The following is a 13,527-nucleotide window of genomic DNA, read 5'->3' as shown; positions in this document are numbered from 1 at the left end:
CGGCCATGTTTTTCACAAGCCAACCACAGCATGACATTCCTGCTTTAAATCTGTTCTCTCCTCTGCGGCTGTCAGTTGTCATTTCAGGAAAGAGTGTGACCCTCCTCCTCTCCTTCCACCTCCAGTCATCTTCACCCACGGCACCCTGGGTCTTCTTCCGGCTGAGCGCTCCCATCGACTCCTTCGATCCGGTCTTCGTGCTCCTTCACCACCACCACCAGTGTCTAGACTCCATTGGGGAATATGTCTGGGTTTCCCTACCCCTTTAAAACATATATATTTTATATGATGGAGTCTAATCTCCAAAGACTTTGTACATTTCATATTTTGCATATGTAGCTTACAAATAAATCTTTGCATATATGCAACAAAGTCTCTCCTGATTGAATTGTGTTGAGGCACCGATCTGGGGAAGGCTACAAAATAAAGTCTGCTGCATTGAAGGTTTCCAAGAGCACAGTGACATCTTAAATGGGAGAAGTTTGGAACAACTAAAACTCTCCTAAGGATGGCCACCCTGCCAAACTGAGCAATCGGGGGAGAAGGGCCTTGGTAAGAAAGTTGACTCTAGCTGAGCTCCAGAGATCGTATATGGAGAAGGGAGAAACTTCCACGAGGACCAACCTTGCTGCAACACTGCATCGATCTGAGCTTTAAATCCCCAAATCCAGATGTGCAATGCTTTGTCGCGTCATACCCAAGAAGACAAAGGTGCTTCAACTAGTAGGCCTACTGAGTTAAGGGTCTTTAGGTAATACTTATGGCAATGTAATATTTGAGTTTTTTCTTTTTATTAAATTTGCAAACATTTCTAAAATCCTGTTTTTGCTACATCATTGTGGGATGTAGATTGATGAGGGAAAATTAATATAAACCATTTTAGCTTCAGGCTGCAGCATAATGTGAATAAAGGAATGCACTGTATACTATCTAGTATTTTGCTCAAAATAAAAATTTCAAAATCCAATATTGATTTGTAATGTGTTTCTAATCAAATTATAAAATATGCAAATATCAGGCTTTTCTTTATATTATGCTAGCTACACTACTTGATTTTGCTAACAGTTTCACAACTACAGTCATGTTAGTTGGCAAACTAATGCTAGCTAGCTAATAAAGTAGGGTTATTTGATTAGAATAACATACTTTTTTTTTACATAACTGTAATCAAAGTGTAACTGGTACGATAGTGATATAAATCTGTGACAAAAAATATAGATAAACGTTATAGTAGATTGTGGGAACAAAGAGCCGTTTTGCTTTCCTTCCTCAGATTACTCTGTGAACATACGTACTGGGACATTCAGTATTTACTGTAACAAAACCAAAACTCCCAACAACTTTCCCTGGTGTTCAATCACCGATGGACGCAGAGGGACATTCTTTCACACAGCCTTTCTGCATAGTATATACGTAAATGCTCATCACAATAATGAACCGAGTCCACAGAGAAATCAGTCATAGCCAACAAGATGAATCTGTGAACCGAACATGTTTTCGGGTGAGACCGCAGCACTCAGCTACTCAGTCAGGCAGCAGCAGGCAGCGTGGGGGACAGATAAGAAAGGACTCCAGACTAAAGAGGCAATTACGGCGCTGTCATTATGCATGTCTGCCTTCCAAAGGCCCTTATCCGCCGCCGAGGAGACAAAAACAATGCCTTCTGTTTTACTTGGCAACTGGTGTGTAACATTTATCAGATGTCTGGGGAGTGTGTGAGGAGAGGAAGGGAGCTGAGGTGGTGGGGGGGGAGGTAAAAGGAGTGGTGAGCGAAGCTGCTCGTATACAGTCCTAAAGGGCACGGTCTAAATAATGAAACATTAGCATAAAGTCCTGTGACAGTGAAGGTTTAGTGCCTCTGTAAAGTGCATTTCCTGGAATAGAATAAATGGTAATCTTTCCCAGGAGGACCAGGAGACATTTTTAATCAGTATTAACAGAATGATTCTTGGTGATCACCTCACTCCCATGATGCCTTTCCTTCCTGATGGGAGTGGTGTGTTTCGGGGGAACAGTGTTTCTATCAACAAGGCACATATGTCAGTCAAGTGGTTTTAAATGCATGACAGTGATATTAGCTATGTGCCAAGGCTTTCTCAGTAACTAGTTATACATAAGTGACATTTCTGAGATGCTACATTTCCAAAGATGTTAAGAATTGAGTTTACCTTTTATAGTTGAGCAAATCAAAATGCCTCAAATCTTTATACTTTATACTACTTATTCTTACGTTTCTCACAGCCAGGCCCGGTGAGTCCAGCTGGGCAGCCACAACTCCCCGTCTCATGGTGACAGGACGCTCCAGCATGGCACTGACACCGTTGGACGCAGGAAGCACCGTAGGATCCCGGAAGGCAGGCTGGGAGTACACATACACATGCAGGCAAACATCAGTCAGTTTACTCTCATGTTCAAAGCTCGCCTCATTGCCACTTTCATTCTGTTGCAATTTCCTCGGTCCTATACACACTCACGTTTGTCACACCTGGCTCCCCTCCAGCCTGGCTCGCACTCACAGAGGCCTGTCACATGGTGGCAACTGGAACTATGGACACAGTCGCAGCTCTGCTCACAGCCATCTCCAAAGAATCCCTTAGAACAGGCTTCAGACAAAACACACAAACTTCCGTGTTCAGTATACAACATTCGAGTCTGAGAAAAACACTTGACTTTGAAAAGTCCACTTTTTATCCTTATTAGGCTAATTGCACAACTTGTTTTGACACAGCAAGTTTTATGATCGCAGGAGTAGGTAGAGCTTCACTTTTGTTTTGCTGCTGCTTGACAGAAATGTTATCAAATGTAGCACAGAGAGAAACTGCTGGCAAGCTATGTATCTGTACATCTCAGTGGGACAGGTGAGATAATTTGTGTGTACTATGGCAATCAAAAACAAAAACCCCAAATACGAACTGATATGCTGTGATGCATCAGTGCTGATGTAAAGTCACCTGACTGACAGAGCTTTCCTATCCAACCAGGCAGACACGCACATCTTCCTATCACTCTGTCACATTTCCCTCCATTCGTACAGCTGCAGGCCTGGGTACAGTTCTCTCCAAAACGTCCTTCCTCACACTCTAGGAGAGAGGGAAAGGAAACCTCAGATGGAAGTTGCATTCAAGAAATTATTTATTTCAGAAATACAAAAGGGTTTACATTGTGAGGTAGCTTCCTCACAATGTAATACATAGTACTGTAGGACTCACCTAACTCACAGGCGGCTCCGGTCCAGCCAGGCGGGCAGGAGCACTGGCCAGTCACGCTATCACAAGAGCCTTGGTTTCGACACAGACATTGACCAGAACAGTGTTCCCCATATTGTCCTGCAGGACAGGCTGAACTCACACACACGTAACACAGTACAGCATAGAGAGTTAATGACATAAAAATTAAGAAAATAATGTAGACAATTGTATAAAAGTTTAGTAGTAATGAAAATATTATATATCAATGTGACACACATTGATTATGAAATAGAATTTATAATAAGACTCTATCCAACAGTAAGTTCATCTGTCTATCTCAGTATACCCGATGGTCATGTCTATTAATCACCTATCATCATAAGGTGTTAGTGTATGGGTTTGCACACAAGACAGCATAAAGTTGACAATTAGGAGACACACTGTCCACTTCACATACATTCGATAAGTAAACCTGCAACTATCATACATATTTTGAGTCCTGAGGTGTGTTTTTGCATTTTTGCGTACAAATGTTTATACCAATGCAAGAAACCAAGGGTTTTATCGACTGATCTCAAACTTCTGACATTATGATTTGAGTCCTTTAAAGGACCATATCAGCGTGTTTACAAATTGTGTCTCCTAGACTAAAAAATTTCTACCTTACAGTTTTTCCTTGACCATTTTTGAATACAGGATATAAAATTGTAGATTGTCTTTCTGTCGGTCTGTAGAGTGTATTTTTTTCTAACATTTTCAGGCAGTCATTGCTATCCATTATTTTCTGTAAAATACAAAAATAAACTATCACACTCTTTAAAAATTGCTTAAGTGGTGTAAACTAACATCTGTCTGCAATCATTTTGTCAAGCAAGTTTAAAGAGTCAACTAACTGAGCTAACTAACAAACTAACTAACTATCCTAAGAAAATGAATTAAAACCACTGGTTGCCTGTAACAGCAGACAAAATACATCCAACTTTCCAAAACACAGCAGCATGCTTTGTTAAACAGTTGTGTGTGTTAAAGTATAATTAATGTTCAGTACATGAGCTTAAACATACAAACCCACTGGTGTTGCCCTTTAAGAAAACAGCAGCAAAACCTTTGACAGGGTTTGTCATGCTGACTGATTAGCTACTTAAGTGATGAGCTACTCACGCAGTTGGCAGCTGACTCCAGTCCACCCAGCCGCACAGCTGCATCGCCCGGTGACGTGGTCACACCTGGCTCCATTCTGACACTCACAGGTCTGACTGCACTGCTCCCCAAAATGACCGTCTGGGCACTCTACCCACACAAACCACACAGACACAAGTACACAATTGCACACACGCATGCACGCACACACACACACACACATGCGCACACACACACACACACACACACACACACACATACACACCATATTCAGAATTAACTTAAAATGCAAATGCAACTGTACTTGCTGTAAAAGTATGAGACTAGAGAGCTAAATGACATTCTGAGACATTTTCAGCACACATACTGTAAACTTCTCTTAAATGATCAAAGTCCAAGATGACATTTGGAGTCTAAGAAAGAGGAAAGTGCGCTAATGACAGAGATGCATCATTAAGTCATGCAAGTGGCTTTCTGCTGACTCTGGCTCTAGTAGTTAGGACCACAAAATGGCTGTGGCAAGAGGAAAGTCTTGAATAAGACTGCAGAATGACAGACTAAGAACTTTAGTGGGCATTTCACTGGATTCATTAAAACAACGGCATGAAACTTTAGCATGAGAACAGATTGGTTAGCTACTAAAGAGTCTTCCGAGTTATGTTCTCTCTTTCCTAATGTTGATCGCTATAAATGTGTGGGTGCATTTATCCAGAATAGACCTCAATTAAACTGTGTATGCCAGAGGGCACTCTTGTCCTTACTTTCTCCACCCTCACCCATCCCTAAAAAAAGTAATTGGGAATGTCTCATTATAGAGATAATTGTTCACAAACACAGTTGTGTTTAAGAGGAGGATGTCGTGATGGGCTGCAGTGAGGGCCTCCCTCACACCCCGTTTTAATGATGTGGCTTCCATTACCCAGAATGCAGTGTGGTCCTGCCCAGCCGGCGGTGCATAGGCAAGCTCCTGTGATGTGGTGGCAGCGGGCACCGTTCCTGCACTCGCACATCTGGCCACAGTCAAGACCGTAAAAGCTGTCCGGGCACACTGTGGGCCAAGATAAAACATCCGACTGGTTAGAACTGGCAGCTTCACAGAAGATGAGAGGAAAAGGTTTAGATGCCAACTTTCTTTTTAACTTTTTTTTAGTTCTTTCTCTTCCCCATCTCTCACTCTCTTCTCCTCCTCCTACATTCCCTCTCTGTCTTACCACCTACTGAAAATACCAATATCAAGTTGCAGTACCACGCTGCGGCTGTTCATTTGCAGAGCGTCTGCATTCGTTAAGTGAGCTCATGTCCCACATGTGTGGTGGATCTGGGCCACATCAAAGTCGACGGCAGCTCAGAGGCCGTTCGCTTTCTGGGGTAGAGGGGGCACAGAGAGCTGGTAATTAGAGCACCTGCTGAGTCAACAGGCCCCACCAATACACAGGAAAACAAAGCCAGGTAACTGTGCCCCCCTAACACACATGCACACATACCTACAGTATCCCTGCTTATGCGAGGCTATTCCCATTCTGAAGGAGAGGCAGATAAATTGTTTTAGTGTGTATAGAGCCAATTGACACTCAGAGAGTTTGGTAAACATAGTGCCTCCCATCCACAAGAGCCTAGCCAGAGGCAGGGGGATGAATAAGACTCTCCACTAATGGGATATAAATATTATCTGTAAGCATGGCTTCACCAGAGCAGGAAAGAATGAATGTTTATTCAAAGCCTATTTTTGATCGCTCAATTTGTCACTGAAGAGATCACAGCCTAACTCCAGCATAATAGTTGTATTTTGCAATAGCAAATGTTCTACCATTCTGTTTTTTTATTTATAGGAATGCTGCCCAAGTTCAAGTGACTGACATCCATTGAAGACATTTCTCTCTTCTGTTTTCTGTGTTCTGATTGTGTATCCTAAATGCCACAGTACTCAGGGTGTTTCCCTACAGTTTATGCATCATACCCTCCTTCTCATGCTCCAATTGATGATGCTGTCCACTCTTACTTATTCTCCCTTAAGGTCTCAAATTGGGAAAAGTATCCTTCCTGCTCAGCAGTTTTTGGCATGACCATTGCTGCGTTCCCACGCTGACAGCATGATGTCTTCGCCTGCCTCTGTAGTGGTTAGGCTGCGATGTTATTAAAGCCAGCCCACTGAGGATGCTGTCACTTTAAACCAGCTGTACATTAGGACTGTAGCAAAGTCACTGGCTTACTGTCTGTTGTTTATTATTATGATAATTGCTGACACCATGGCAACATCTTTCTGTCTCTGTGGAAAATTGTTTCAGGAATGTTACTCTGAAACAACATTTCTTTACCAATGATACAGGGGCTCAAAGCATCTATGCTGTAAAAAAAAAAAAAAAAAAAAACTTAAATGAGTGATGATTGATGTGAGTGATGTTGCCTTTTAATTAGGTCTTCACACAGTAATCACCTCAACATGTTTAAACACCTTTCTTCCTTTTCAAATGCAGCAGACAAAGTTTACTGCAGCACACAAACTCTATACGGTAAATCTTCAGGGGATATACCTACAACTCTGAAATACACAATATATTATTTGTTTATGCCAGCAGGGGGCGACCGGTTTCCATTTTAACCAAAGAGCAGCAATCTGTCATCTGATATTAGGACAGTGTCTGCAAGTGTTTGTAAGTGAAGACTCTTCCCTCTGAGTCTTTGTTTATGGGTATAGGCACAGAGGATTCGGTCCACGCACGCTCGCGCACACACACACACACACACACACACGCACGCACGCACGCACGCACACATGCACACGCACGCCACATGCACACACACACACACACACACACACACACACACACACACACACACACACACACACACACACACACACACACACACACACACTGTGCCATCACTGAAAGACTCCATCTCCAGACTAAATGAGCTCTTTAAAACAGGAGGATTATTTCCAGATCCCTGGTTGTGTAAGAGCCACTGCTGTCAGCCCATAAAGCAGGTCCAGGGACCACACAGCCGGGGAGAGCAGACCACAGAAATAGAGCGGATAGAGAGAGAACACAGAATAGAACTTCCTGGTGCCATTCAGGGTCTATACACTGAAAGAGGTCAACACAACAACAACAAAACAACCCTGTTTGTTCGACAATAACGCGGATGTTCAATGCCAACGTTCTTTTTACTGCGACCGATTGAACTATTTTGATGCAAACATCAAAGCTGCAGACCAGAACATGGAGCACGATCCACGTTAATGGAAGGAGTGGTCTGGTGTGTAGGACCCATGTCAGCACAATAGCTTGTTTCCTCTGACAAAACCCGACTGAAATGTTTAGCATCAACCACATGAATGCTCAATGAAACTATGCATTTTACCATAGTAACAAACTTTCTGAGTGTTTCCATGAATAACATTATGAAAACCGGTGTGTGGACGGAAATCGCCCACCTACAATCAAACACTAAAAAGGAAAGTCCTCTCTTTCCATTTTAATTCTGTGAAACAGATGAACTAAGAGAGATCTGGTCCTTCTCACAGTACAGGCCTCTTCCTGACTTCTCCTGAAGGAAGAGGCCCAGCAAAAGACGGAGAAACTGGACACCTCTGTTTGAGGAGAAAAGGCCTTCAGAAAACAGAATCTGGTCAGACCGATAGCCTTATTTCCACAGCGACGTCCAATCAGAGTGACGTCTACCCTGAGGCCGTTAGACTGTTATGACTAGGGATGTGAAGCTCTGTTCTAGTGTGACATGGCCATGATTTACGATGCCCAGTGTATTACGGAGGTGGTATGAATTTCTGGGCCTGCTGGTAGTACACTTACACTAAATCTTACACTTTGTAATAACATGAGGCCACTTCAAATCAAAAGACTATAATCAAGAACAAATCTATTACATTGTTAAGAAGCTTGGACTGTTGGTATGCCTTGCAGTTCAATAAAAATATCCTAATGATGAGAAGAATATTTGTTACATGAAGAGTTTCCTATTGCAGAATGCTTGAAAAGAGAGCAACCTATGAAATACAGTCCATCTACCCCAGAATGACTAATACAAATGATATCTTTTGATTTGTGTGGTTTTAAAATGGTTTTGCTTATGACATTACATGGACAATCTGATGATTCATTGAATCTGTGTGATGATTCACTCAAACTGTGGAAGAAATAAAACAATCTGAAGAATGTCCTGCGGCGCCCTCTAGTGTATTAAGATCGGTAATGTCAACTGTAATGGAGAGTGTCCTTAGATTTAATAAAACATAAGGAACACTATATATTCTTAAGGTTTTATATTTGAGGAAGGGAGCCAAAATGACACAATTAAGTCAAAATATACCCTCATGTGCATTCCTATTAACCGTGTTGTTCCTAAGAGTTTAATAAAAAAGTGCCAAGGGGTTAAAGTGACTCCACATATAATAGAAAAGTTTGTATAGCTTTACTTTTCTCACACAAGATACCATCAGGAATGGTATAATATAGTCACTAATTACAAACAAAAGAAATCTTACTTTTTTCACAGTAGGTGCCAGCATATCCAGGTGAACACGTGCAGGCTCCACTCACATGGTCGCAGAGGGCCTCATTCTGACACTGGCACTGCTGGGCACACCCCTGCCCATAACTGCCAGCCATACACTCTAACAGTGAACATACGACGGAGAGATCAAGAGTGATTTAGCTAAACAATATCTTAAATCTTAAACATCTAAGCAAATGTAGTCGGCTACAGAAATTCAGTCTCAGGTCACATGGAATAGGCAACATGTTTGGTACTAAATGTAGTTCCTGGAGGTACATCCCATATATAAGCTACTCAAAATATTTAGTATATAAAGTCCCTGGAAAAAAAATACTAAAATAAAACATATTATATGATAAATTAAAATATCCAGGAAATTGCTTTCAGGATTGTAAATGAGCTCAAAAGATGTCATAAGTGACAATCACCCCATGGTGGCAGTGTTTACCAAACTATATCTTTTAAAACTTGAAATTAACTTACTCTTTTCACAGTGGTCACCGGTGAAGCCGGCTTCACACGAACACTGACCGGTGACCGGGTCACAGCCCAGACAGTTCTCTTTGCACTGGCATTTACTGAGGCACTCTTGGCCCCAGTAACCGGATTCACATGCTATGAAGGTCAGCAAAATGTTCCAGTGAGAGATATGTATAGTCTTCCATTATCATTTTTATAAGAATAATTACAATTCCTACATGTTGCACAGTCATGGCCTCTTTTGCCAGGAGGGCAGATGCAGCGTCCAGTCTGTGGGTCACAAGTGGCATCAGGATGACATGAGCAGCGCATCAAACAGCCTGGTCCATGGAAACCTGGGGTACACTCTGAACACAACATGACATCCAGATTGCTTTAAACACTAACACATATTGTAATATATCAGTTCAAACAATCATTCAACTATTGTTAAATGTATTTATTTGAGACATACTGATACTAATTACTGGTCCTAAAAAGTCTACAAAATCATATTAAAAATGTTTTGAGTCTCAATAGGAATAAAACTCACCATTTTGGCAGAGGTTGCCAGTGAAGCCTGGTTTGCAGTCACACAAACCAGTCTGCTTGTTGCAGGAGCCTCTAATCCCACAGTTAGGACAAGATGACTGGCACATCAACCCCCAGAATCCATCAGGGCAGTCTGTGGAGCAACAAGTATCTTTCAGTTTAAGTGAGCAGTAAGCCACTTATGTTAGTTATTTCTCTGTAAAGTCCTAAAGTCTTGTGCGAGGATATTTTGGGGGATAAATGTATTAAATGGCAAGTAAGCTACAAAGCAAAGGAATTGGTTTGGTTTATAAAAGGCACCAAATAATGCATCCTGGCAGTTCAGTGGGCTAATGACAGTCCTGAGGTCAGTGAGCGCACACATGTCCTCAATCTTAATCGCATGTCATCACATTTTCTATAGCTTTCCACAACATAATTAGGCTAACATTTTCTAAAACTAATACTGAATTTTAATGGAACATAAAAAGCATACAAAATGAATTTACCTTTGCGACAGGAGGGTCCTGTCTTTCCAGAAGGACAGATGCACTGTCCGGTTATGGAATCACAAGGAGCTCCTTCACAGTCGCAGGTCAGACGACAGCTCTCGCCATAGCTCCATGATTGGCAGCCTAGCAACACACAACGGATTAAAACATTAAAAACGGCAACGACAGTCACAGTGCATAACACACACAAAGCACAAGACGGGATTGCAAAACATTGCAAAAAGAGAAGTGCACAAGGGAAGTTTTAGAGATACTCAATCATTTTCTGTTTATTTATTTAGCCTCTGCCAAATAGCCTCTGCAGTAGTAACTTAAGTAAATTACCCCTGTCATGACCTGGCCTGCAACTTCAGATAAATACAATCCAGAAAATGTGGATTACTTTTTTTTTTATTTGGCTTTGACAAACTCAGCCAGCCCAGGCCTGGACTGTGCATTAGTGCTGACATACTGTAACTCTGCTGTGTTATCTTAGTCCACTCCACAGAGACACAAAGTCATGTTTTTACCAGAGGTTCCTGAACAATATTCAGTATCACTTTCAGATCACAACACAGAGGGTTGAGCTTCCCATCAATCAGCAGAGTAAACAGCCAGAGGACACCCTGATGTGGAGGCACACTAATGTTTTGGTTGTACAGTTAGTAATAAAAAGAGCACCTGCACTGGCCAGGTGAATTAAAAAAGAAAGCGTTATTTATTTCATCCACTAAATCCACCCAATCCATCAAAGGCAGCAGAAAATGAATTGAAAAGGAAAAAATTAAGAAAGATTTATAGGCACATTGAAAAAGTTAGTGACAAAGGTGGAGAAATTCAGAAACTCATCCATAAAAACTTGTGTTGACATCAGAAAGGGAATTCAAACAAGCATGAAGTATGCAAACAATAACCACACATGCAGATGCATGTGTCAGTGTGCAAGCCCACGCACTTCACATATCCAAACACATGCTTATAGTGAGACAATGATCCTTTACTAAAGGTAAACTAAAGGTTATGGCCACATGAGAGCGCTGTGGAGTCAAGCTCTGTGGGGGGAGTGTGTGTGTGTGTGTGTGTGTGTGTGTGGGGGGCATCATACATTAGCAGTTCTGTGTTCACTGTAAGATATTTGAAAGGTAAAAAAGGATCTAATGATGTATGCCAGATGTTTGAAAGAAATGTTACTTGACTGTGCTCCTTACACTTACATTCCTTTTCACTTGTGCCACTTGTACCTTATAGGCCGCTATCAAACCTTCCATTTTTAAGTAAAATCATTGAAAAAACGGTTTCTCAACAACTCAACCTTTTCTTGTCACTAAACAACAGTTTTGATGCCTTCCAGTCGGGTTTTCGACCACACCACAGCACTGAGACAGCTCTTGTTAAAGTCTTTAATGACATCCACTTAAACACAGATAGTGGCAAAATTTCAGTCTTAGTATTACTTGATCTCAGTGCTGCATTTGACACAGTCGACCATGACATATTACTAGACCGATTGGAAAACTGGGTTGGCATTTCTGGCTCAGTACTAAAGTGGTTTGAGTCTTATTTAAAGAATAGGGGCTACTTTGTGTCTATAGGGAATTATACATCTGAGCATACAAATATGACGTGCAGAGTTCCCCAAGGCTCCGTTCTGGGGCCTCTCTTGTTTAACATCTACATGCTTCCACTGGCTCAAATTATGGAACACAATAAAATAAGTTACCATAGTTATGCGGATGACACACAAATGTATATAACCTTATCGCCAGGGGACTATAGTCCAATACAACAACTGACTAAGTGCATTGAACAAATTAACGACTGGATGTACCAGAACTTTCTTAAATTAAATGAAGAAAAAACTGAGGTGGTTGTTTTTGGAGCAAAAGAGGAACGATTAAAAGTCAGCACTCAGCTTCAAACGATAATGTTAAAAACAACAGACAAAGCCAGAAATCTTGGTGTAGTCATGGACTCAGACCTGAATTTTAACAGCGACATTAAGACAATTACAAAGTCAGCCTATTACCACCTTAAAAATATATCAAGGGTTAAAGGACTTTTGTCTCAGCAGGACTTGGAAAAACTTGTCCATGCTTTTATCTTCAGTAGACTTGACTACTGTAACGGTGTCTTTACAGGTCTCCCTAAAAAATCACTCAGACAGCTGCAGCTGATTCAGAACGCTGCTGCTCGAGTCCTCACTAAGACCAAGAAAGTGGATCACATCACGCCAGTACTGAAGTCTCTACACTGGCTTCCTGTGCCTCAAAGAATTGATTTCAAAATACTTTTTCTGGTTTATAAATCACTAAACGGTTTAGGGCCAAAATACATTTCTGATCTGCTACTACAGTATGAACCACCCAGACCTCTCAGGTCGTCTGGGACAGGTCTGCTTGTTGTCCCCAGAGTCAGAACTAAACAGGGGGAAGCAGCGTTCAATTTTTATGCTCCACATATCTGGAACAAACTCCCAGAAAACTGCAGGTCTGCCGCAACTCTCAGTTCTTTTAAATCAAGGCTGAAGACCTATCTTTTTGATGTTGCCTTTCTTTAAATCACTGTTCATTTCTTATACTGAAGTTGCATTGTTGACACTGTATGACAATCTATATAAGCATATAAAGAGAAATTCCTATTTTATCTGCTTTTATATATTTAACTGTTTTAATTGCTCTTCAATGTTTAATTTCTTATACTGCACTGTAATTTATTCTCGTATTTTATCTGTTTTAAATTTTTTAATCTGTTTTCATGTAAAGCACTTTGAATTGCCCTGTTGCTGAAATGTGCTATACAAATAAAGCTGCCTTGCCTTGCCTTGCCTTAACACATGTATAGTTTCATGCACAATGCCCCCCCATTAAAAGCAGATTTTTGTCTCACCTAGCTGACATTTATCTCCATGAAAGCCTGCAGGACATCGCTGGCTGCACTCTCCGGTCCTGGGGTCACATGACCCTCCACCTGGACAGTCACATGGCTGCTCACAGCGTGCACCAAAGAAGCTATGCGCACATTCTAATACACACAACAAAAATTAAAGGACATTTTCAAAGCACATGTCCAAACATTTTGTGAAACTATGCAGGATGGTCCCTTCCAGACAGACAAGTTATTAGGATTGACTTAATTCTGTCTTTAAGAGTCACAGCAACTTCTTAAACTGCTTTTCCATTGTAGACCATTACATCAAAACTGCT

At 41.3% G+C, this 13,527-nt stretch overlaps 1 protein-coding gene across 2 annotated transcripts in view; it reads right to left on the bottom strand.

Annotated features, from left to right (window-relative positions):
* zgc:158328 (uncharacterized protein LOC567225 homolog) overlaps nucleotides 1-13,527 on the bottom strand; it is a 64,353-nt gene that overhangs the window by 7,215 nt on the left and 43,611 nt on the right. For both annotated transcript variants that reach the window (XM_031293186.2, XM_031293187.1), the window contains exons 18-29: nucleotides 13,211-13,345; nucleotides 10,343-10,468; nucleotides 9,856-9,987; nucleotides 9,542-9,670; nucleotides 9,327-9,458; nucleotides 8,833-8,961; nucleotides 5,248-5,376; nucleotides 4,350-4,478; nucleotides 3,210-3,338; nucleotides 2,952-3,080; nucleotides 2,475-2,603; nucleotides 2,231-2,359 (exon numbers count right to left, since the gene is read on the bottom strand). In XM_031293186.2, coding sequence (XP_031149046.1) covers nucleotides 2,231-2,359; nucleotides 2,475-2,603; nucleotides 2,952-3,080; nucleotides 3,210-3,338; nucleotides 4,350-4,478; nucleotides 5,248-5,376; nucleotides 8,833-8,961; nucleotides 9,327-9,458; nucleotides 9,542-9,670; nucleotides 9,856-9,987; nucleotides 10,343-10,468; nucleotides 13,211-13,345 — 1,557 coding nt within the window. The remainder of the gene's footprint in view (nucleotides 1-2,230; nucleotides 2,360-2,474; nucleotides 2,604-2,951; nucleotides 3,081-3,209; nucleotides 3,339-4,349; nucleotides 4,479-5,247; nucleotides 5,377-8,832; nucleotides 8,962-9,326; nucleotides 9,459-9,541; nucleotides 9,671-9,855; nucleotides 9,988-10,342; nucleotides 10,469-13,210; nucleotides 13,346-13,527) is intronic.

This window comes from Sander lucioperca, chromosome 5, assembly GCF_008315115.2.
Source record: "Sander lucioperca isolate FBNREF2018 chromosome 5, SLUC_FBN_1.2, whole genome shotgun sequence".
Lineage (NCBI taxonomy): Eukaryota > Metazoa > Chordata > Actinopteri > Perciformes > Percidae > Sander > Sander lucioperca.
The sequence above is the reverse complement of the archived record's forward strand: the minus strand, read 5'-3'. Positions and strand labels throughout refer to the sequence as shown.